Raw genomic sequence first — 8,312 nt, 5'->3', positions numbered from 1 at the left:
GAAGAAGAAGTAGAAGAAGCTTCCGTTCCGCGGAGCTCTCAGCGCAGAAGAAGAGCAGCAGCAGCGGGCTGCTGTGGTTCCGTTCGCGTAGAGGTTTTGGGTTCTGGTGTTTGGTGAGCAGATCTTTTGTTTTAATCTTTATGTCCTGTGTGTGACGTCACAGCAAACTGTGGTGAGTCTCAGAGGAGCTTAGCCGGCTCGCTAGCGGTAGTTAGCATGGAGCTAACCCGGACAGTAGGAGCCGGTTCTGATCCCGGACGGTGGTCGGTTCTGGTCGGGTTGAATGAAAGGCTCTGTCAGAACTCTTGAGTCGTCAAAGGTTCCGTTCAGGACCGTGTTTAACAGAACCGGGACCATCGGAGCTGCCAGGCTGCCTGTCTCTGTGATGGACCCACTGGTCTGCAGCGCAGGTGGCCGCGCCGTGCCTGATTAAAATCACCGCCAGTGGACCGAAAGCGTTTACGGAATGTACCTAGAAGTCCATTTCTGTTGCCAGTGATGAAAAAAGTGTTTAAAATCACAGAGCAGCTCTTCTTCTTATTATTATTCTTATTCTTATTATTATTATTATTATTATTATTATTATTATTATTGTTATTGTTGTTATTACCTCAGAGTTTCAGTAGATTCTGGGATGCTTGGATGAGAACCGGATCTGGAGCTGGTTCTGGTTCTGGTTCTGGTCCGTATGGCAGGGGTATTGTCTGCAGTACTTTGTTTTTATCCTGGGGTCCAGTAATGATGCCGGGTCGTCACGTCACTAGAATCGTGTCTGAGCTACCTGAGGATCTTCTTGGCCGTGTGAGGTCATCTTCAGCCAGGACTGATGTCTTAGGAAAGTGGAGAACTGGTTTCAGATAAGAGACGCCGACATACTCCACCAGAGAACCTCTGACCTGTGAAGTGGTATCCTGTGGCCACGTTGGTGCATTTACATCACCTGTGGTCTCACCTGTTGTAGGCTCTGCAGACCAGACGGGGGTCCAGAGTGTGTTCAGGACGTTGGAGGCTCGGTCAGGGCAGCTTTGTGAGGAGAACCCACTGATTGGACTGCTGTACTTTTGTATAAAGATGGTCATGAACCCTAATGGCTGTATAAAAATGTTAACACCCCCAGAACATGAAGCTGGTTTAAAGCCAGCGAATAAATCATTTGACACAAAATAACTTAAAGGGCCAGCACCTATTTTACTGCCTCACACCAAATGTATGACCAGCGTCCTCGACCTCGGCCACTAGGCGGCGCCCTACGTCTACGTTGTTGTTTATCGAGCAGAAAAGAAATAATAAAATAACAAGTAGGACACAGACGGGTCTCTGTGAGCTTTGATAAAAGTCCCACATTTTTACAACAAGCAGTCGTTAGCTGGCGTCCTCTGGAACTTAGCGATGGCAAGATGGCGGCGGCGCTGGAGTCTGCCCACGACCTCAGCGCCGCCGTGTTGATGCGTTGTAGCCAGCCAGACCCCAGCAGGGTGGCCAGCAGGAAGAGGCGAGGTCTGCTTAAAGCTCACAGCGAGGCTTAGAGACGGCTCCATTGAGACGTGTTTTCCTCGTTACTTCCTCGTTTCCTCGTTGCTTCCTTGTTGTTTCCTCATTACTTCCTCGTTTCCTTGTTGCTTCCTAGCAGCCGCTGTAGGTACCAGATCGTCTCGGGCGCTACCCGATGACGTCTATTTATGGCAACTCAACTCAAACAAACTAGATTATGTCCGCGGTCTCCATTTGTTACAAATCAATTTTATTTAGTTAATTTACGGTTATTTTCCTGTAAATTAGTCGAGGCATGAAAACTTTTAACATCATTTTGGAATACTTGTGTGGTAGTCTGACAATTTAATCTGTAATTTTGCAGGATCAAAGTTACAACCTTACAGAAATTTAATTCCTCCAATTTTTTTTTTTAAGTTTTGAAGGACAACTAAACCATAAACTCATTTCATTTTTAATAAAAGTCAGCAGCCATTTTAATTTAATATTATCACAGCATTCATCACTTTAAAATCAATAACATTCATTCCTCCTTTTTGTACTGATGTTCTTTCTGATCACATGTTTTTTTTTTATTATTCAAGATGAAATTGTGATGAATTTAATTATTTTTTTATTGTGGTATTTGGTACATTTAAGATATATGCTGGATAGGGTTAGCAATATTCTTCCAAACATTGAGCCAATTGTCAAATATTTGTTGATTTTTTTTTTTTTTTTTTTTTTTTTTTTTTTTTTTTTTTTTTTTTTTTTTTTTTTTTTTTTTTTTTTTTTTTTTTTTGTAAAATGGCTTGAATATTTGTTCAAGCTTTTGAGAAAAAAGAAACCGCTAAATTAACTTAATAAAATTGATTCGTTACAAATGCAGACCGCGGGCTCTATGTAGTTTGTTTGAGTGGCGTTGCCATAATGTGATGTCATCAGGAGGCGCAGGGACCATGGAGAATTTCTTCATAAAATTGTCCGTTTACAAACCACAATCCCGCTCTGGAATAAAAACCTACACCCCGCTATAATTACTTTAGGAAGTTGTCCAGACCAATTACAATATTTTGCGCAATTGAGCAAACGTTAAACCAACCATGTATAGTGATGTCATCAGAAGGCGCAGGACCCGAGTCAATCTGGTACCTACAGCGGCCGCCATTGTTGTCTGAAACTTCTCTGATGCGTCACGTCTACGAAGATCCCGCCCCCCGATCCTGATTGGCTGGTCTGATGTGGCGTTGGAATCCCGCCCAGATGTGAGGAACCCAGCAGAACCGCATCCATCGGGCCAGTCGGGTTACCTCTGTGACTGACGCCATCTTGTTGATGCTAGCGCCATGTGTTGCTATGTCACATGACTACATGGTCATGTGACGCGCGTTCTGTGTAAACGGCTCGGTGTCGGGTCAGCGCCGAGGGTCCGGTTCTCTCCAGGCTCTGACCCGACCGATCGGACGCGTGTGACGGTACCGCAGGTGTGGTTCTGACGGGTTCTACTTTCTGAACAGGTGTGCCTGCAGGTGTGGCAGAGATGGAGCCCCCCGGAGGAGGAGAGGAGCTCTGCATCCTGCTGGTGAGGGACGGGGGGGCGCCGGTGAGCTGCAGGGAGGTGGGCTGCCAGTGGGAGAGTCCCCAGGAGCGCAGGGAGGTGGGCTGCCAGAGCCGCGGCGCCGAGACCCGAGACGCCGGCGTCCAGGTGGACCTCCTGGGTACGCACCTGGGCTGGACACACGCAGGTGAGGGGGGGGTTCTGGTGTCGAGGACACCGCCTGGACCGGTTCCCTGAGTCGCATCAGGGGGAAGATGGTCCCTCATGTCCTAGAACACCAGTGGGTTCTCCAGGTTCTGAAGGAGAACCTCACGTGTCCAGCTGAGGTTCTTCAGACCTTCAGCTCCTGAGCTCAGGTGGTTCCTCTGGTGGGTCGGCGTCCTCAGGTTCTGCTGGACCCATCAGCGGTCCCGCCCCGCCTCCACAGGGTTGGAAGCGGTACAGAGGAACCTCTGCCGGGTCCAGACAGCAGGTTCTCAGAACCTCCAGACCCAGGAACATCCTGCAGTCTGAGCCCAGGTCCAAATAAACCTCCAGAACTTTGGTTCTGAGGGATGTCCGCCTGGTGCTGAAGGTCCAAACCCTAACGTTTAGGAACCTGAGTCTGCCGCCGGGTCAGAACCTGCTGGACCAATGTTCCTCGGTACGCTGTCCCGGGTTCTCCCAGGACGAGGTTCTTGTGGTTGGATCAGACCGACCCGGTTCTGACACCAGGAGGCAGCAGAGGACCGGCTTAGATCAGAGGCGGGTCCACAAGATGTACCGACGAGGTTCTCTGTAAAGTTCCTCAGGAACCGTTCTGGGTGATGGAGGTTCTCCTCCACCTCCTTCAGAGACACTATTACCAAATATGGATGGAAGTTTAGTTACCAGATTTCCTGGACTATAAGGGGGTCATTACTTTGGACCAATCACTGAGCTGATTATTGTCTGGGTCATTACTTTGGACCAATCACTGAGCTGATTATTGTCTGGGTCATTACCGTATTTTTTTAGACTATAAGGAGCAGTAAATATTCCTCCAGGTGTGTAATATCACTCCTTCATGTCCACAGCTCTCTGTCCGTCTCAGGAGGACAGAGTAGCTGGACTACACTGCCTTGTTTTTAACATGAGGCCAAAATAAACTTTATAATGAATTAACTTAAAGGTTTATTGTTGCTAGCACGTTCTCCAGGCTGCCTTACATGAATGCACTTCTAGTTTAGACATTACAGTCAGGCAGTCTGGTAGACAGCTCAGGGGTCCTCAGGTAGTGACACAGTGTACCTCAATCAATCAATCAATCAATCAATCAATCAATCAAATTTTATTGTCAATTACAATTTGCATTGCAATCAAAAAGTCAGTTCCAGTACAACCGTCCATCACATAAACAAGCAAACATTTTGGGGGGAACGATTGACTGAGGCCTTGCGTTGCCAAGGAACGCAGCCAGTCAGCTGCTGCTAAATAGCGCAGCCGTCAAGGCCGCATTCCTCCAAACGGCCTCAGAACCCCGCCTACATGGAGTTCACGAGGCGCTGCCCTTGAACTGTCGAAGGAAGAGCAACAACATGGGGGAAAGAGGGGGGAAGAAAAAAAGAGACAGATGTTTGCCTATTTATGCTCTCACCAATAAAGAGACAAACAACCAACACAAAAAACCCTCATAGCACGAAAAGCACAAATAACACAACATGTATGCAGAAGATAGACCTGTCGCGTGTAAATTCAACAGTTTTATGAGTATCAGTTATGTGTGTGTTTGGGTGAAAGTGTTTTATCTCCGTGAACACTCTCCAGAGGCCATTGTCCTTGATGTTATCAGCCGGCTCACAGTTCAGAGAAGCATCCTCAGGTGTCAGCGGGGGAGGAGGGAGCGGGGGAGAGTTCTGAGCTCTACGCCATAACAATCCAGGAGTAGAGATAGGGAGGGAATCCAAATATGTTATTTGTTATGAGACAAGCTGCACTGCCTTTCCTGTCAGCTTTTAAGTCTTTTGCTGGCTCCAAATAAATCCAATTTTCCAAATTATTGGGCTTTTTCGCACTTCACTTCCAGATTTTATCCCATCTCCCCTTGAGTTCAACCACCAAAGTCAGTCTGCGTTCCAGCACAGCCAGCTTTTCGGCTTCGCTCCATTCACCTGCCAGGTTTGTCCGTTCACCGCCTACAGTGAGCGCGTCATGCAGCCGGCAGCCTGATCAAGGCCAAATGGCTCCGACATCCGCTGTATTTGCCGATACTTCAAAAATCCACAAAGACCAATAAGTAGAGATCCCAGTATTCTTAATCCAATGTGAAAATTTCAAACGTCCAGGAATGACAAAGTCAAAAGACACACCGTTTTCCTTCCAGGAATTTAGGGTGTATCTCACAAAATAAGTCAAATCAGGACCGGACGGGTCCCCCTTTCGTTGCCTACCCGTCGAAAAAAATTTATCAATAGTATTGAGAGACCAGTTTACCAGATCCATGTTTTTCAGAGTTCGGTTGATATGAAGAAAGTGCTCAGAAAGACAAGACATAGCAAAGCAGGAGGGGGGGGGGAAGCTGCAGAGAGAGAAACGACACGACCGACCTCGGAGAGAGACAGAGACATGCCACTAGGCGGCGCCCTACGCCTACGTTGTTGTTTATCGAGCAGAAAAATAAATAATAAAATAACTATTAGAAGGACACAGACGGGTCTCTGTGAGCTTTGATAAAAGTCCCACATTTTTACAACAAGCAATTGTTAGCTGGCGTCCTCTGGAACTTAGCGATGGCAAGATGGCGGCGGCGCTGGAGTCTGTCCACGACTTCAGCGCCGCCGTGTCGATGCGTTGTAGCCAGGCAGAACCCCAGCAGGGTGGCCGTCATAATGTTCCTAATATCCACTGAGCGGAGCGGCTTCATTGCTAACCAAAGCTGTATTTACACATTTTAACAGATTTATGATCCAATGCATCACATAAAATCAGTCAGTAGCACAACGGTGATCAGATGTAAGGAGCACCTTTAGTTTTTGAGAAGATTTAAGGATTTTAAGTGCGCCTTATAGTCTGAAACATACGGTAAATTTAACCAGCAGTAAATGTTGATGTACGTTTAGATCATCAGTCTGTGGATCAGAACCGGGCTCAAACTAACCCGGACTCTTCCTCCAGGTTCCTCTGCCGTGCTGCTGCAGTGCCTCACAGTCAGACCCGATGGCGCCGACGGCGGCGCTCTGCTGCAGCACTGCACCCCGAACCGGACCAGAACCAGAACCATCAGACCTGCAGTCAAACTCTGTGATGAGCCCACAGAGACCAGAACCAGAACCAGGAAGAGCTCCAGCACCGTCAGACGAAGCCGGCAGCGCAGCGGCTCTCCTGACCTCCCCCAGCAGCAGGAGGAGGAGGAGGAGGAGGTGCAGGAGGAGGAGGTGGGGGAGGTGCAGGAGGAGGTGGGGGAGGTGGAGGAGTTTACAGTGGGGGAGGAAACGGGGGATCCCACCTGGACCCCTAAAGGAGGTGAGACCAGAACCAGAACCACAAAGCAGAGCGTTGGGTAAAGGTGTGAAGGTTTTAATCTGTAGCCTCTCCTTCCCCGCCCCCGCAGACACGCCCCCCTCCCCCCCCTCAGACCCGGCGGCGGCGCGGCGCGGGGCTCTGCTGGCGGTGAAGCTGGAGCCCGACAGCACCGTGTGCGACGTGTGCGGTAAGGTGATGAAGAGCAAGTCCAGCCTGGCGCGCCACTCCTTCATCCACACGGGCAAGAAGCCGTTCTCCTGCCACCTGTGCGACCTGCGCTTCAATCGCCGCGACAACCTGCAGCACCACCTGAGCCGCCTGCACCCCGGCGGCGCCGCCCGCCGCCAGAAGCAGCGGCTGGCGCCCGCCTGGCTGTGCGCCGTCTGCGGGAAGACGTTCAGCTGCCGGTCCCGGCTGAAGACGCACGAGGTGATCCACTCTGGCGTGAAGCCGTTCCGCTGCGACCTTTGCCCCAAAGCCTACATGCGCTCCAACGACCTGGAGCACCACAGGAAGGTGGTGCACGTGTCCGGCGCCGCCCGCCCGCCGCGCCCCGCCTCCCTGCTCTGCCACCTGTGCGGCAAAGAGTTCAGGTGCCGCTCGCAGCTCGCCGTCCACCTGCAGACTCACACCGGCGAGCGCCCGCATCTCTGCGACGTCTGCGGCCGAAAGTTCGGCCGGCAGTACCAGCTGCGGCGCCACAAGATCCTGACGCACCGCGCCGTCGCCGCGGACGACGTCCTGCCGCCCGGCGCCGGCTTCGCCTGCGGCGTCTGCGGGAAGAGGCTGAAGAGCGAGGCGCTGCTGGCGGCTCACGCCCGCGTCCACGCCGGCGACAAGCCGCACCGCTGCGGCGTCTGCCTGCGCGGCTTCCAGCGGGCCGCCTGCCTGAAGCACCATCAGCTGCAGGCGCACCTGAGGGCCGACGGCGGCCAGCCGCCGCACGCCGCCGCCCTCAGCGCCTTCCCCTGCCACGTCTGCGGCAAGGTGTTCCGCTTCCGCTCCCTGCTGGCGAGCCACGCCCTCATCCACAGCGACGTGCGGCCGTTCTCCTGCGACTTCTGCAGCCGCAGCTTCCGGCGCCTCGGCCACCTGAAGAGGCACCGCCAGGTGGTCCACGCCGACGGCGCCCGCCTGCCCCAGACCTACGTCTGCCACATCTGCGGCAAGGACAAGAAGTGCCGCTCGCAGCTCGCCAGACACGTCATCATCCACACCGGGGAGCGGCCCTTCACCTGCGACCTCTGCCCCGCCCGCTTCAATCGCCGCGGCAACCTGCAGCAGCACCAGAGGCGCATGCACGGCGTGGGCCGGCCGGCCGCCGCCGAGGACACGCCCCTCCTGTTCGAGGACGACGAGGACGGCGTGAGCTGCAAGCAGGAGGAGGCGATGGAGGAGGAGACGGTGGACGGGGGCGTGGCCTCTGAGCCGTGTGACCCGCTGGCCAATGAGGACGCTGTAGAGCACCTGGACACCACCTGAATGGACTGATGCTCTGAGCGCGCTCAGTGCGCCGCCTAGTGGACCGGCCCTGATGCAGGTTCTGGTTGTCATGGGAACGCGGCGAGGCAACTGTCTCCATGGCAACGGGGACTGGTGGGGGGTGGCTGAAACCGGCCAATTAGGAAGCAGCAGTTGCTTCCTCAGGTGGAACCCGTCAGAGGAAGTGACTCGGAACCAGCGACCCGTCTGGACCCAGTTCTGTGTTCCTCTGCAGAACGGCGAGGATGGTTCTGGTGTAATAAAGGTGTGTTCCACGTGTCTGTCTCAGAACCTCATTTAACACAATCAGATGTGCCTGTGA

General features: G+C 52.4%; 1 protein-coding gene across 2 annotated transcripts; it reads left to right on the top strand.

Moving 5' to 3' along the window:
* On the top strand, positions 1-8,268 carry LOC105921371 (zinc finger protein 436). 2 transcript variants are annotated; one of them, XM_021313297.2, is made up of 4 exons: positions 1-113; positions 2,988-3,188; positions 6,161-6,508; positions 6,597-8,268. In XM_021313297.2, exons 2-4 carry the CDS (start codon positions 3,011-3,013, stop codon positions 7,988-7,990), a joined length of 1,920 nt encoding a protein of 639 aa, XP_021168972.2. In that variant the 5' UTR covers positions 1-113; positions 2,988-3,010; the 3' UTR covers positions 7,991-8,268. The 2 variants fall into 2 exon arrangements, with proteins under 2 accessions (XP_021168972.2, XP_021168971.2); XM_021313296.2 differs by having other exon boundaries at positions 2,988-3,215.
* Positions 8,269-8,312: the final 44 nt, after the last annotated feature.

Source organism: Fundulus heteroclitus, chromosome 21 (genome assembly GCF_011125445.2).
Source record: "Fundulus heteroclitus isolate FHET01 chromosome 21, MU-UCD_Fhet_4.1, whole genome shotgun sequence".
NCBI lineage: Eukaryota > Metazoa > Chordata > Actinopteri > Cyprinodontiformes > Fundulidae > Fundulus > Fundulus heteroclitus.
The sequence above is the reverse complement of the archived record's forward strand: the minus strand, read 5'-3'. Positions and strand labels throughout refer to the sequence as shown.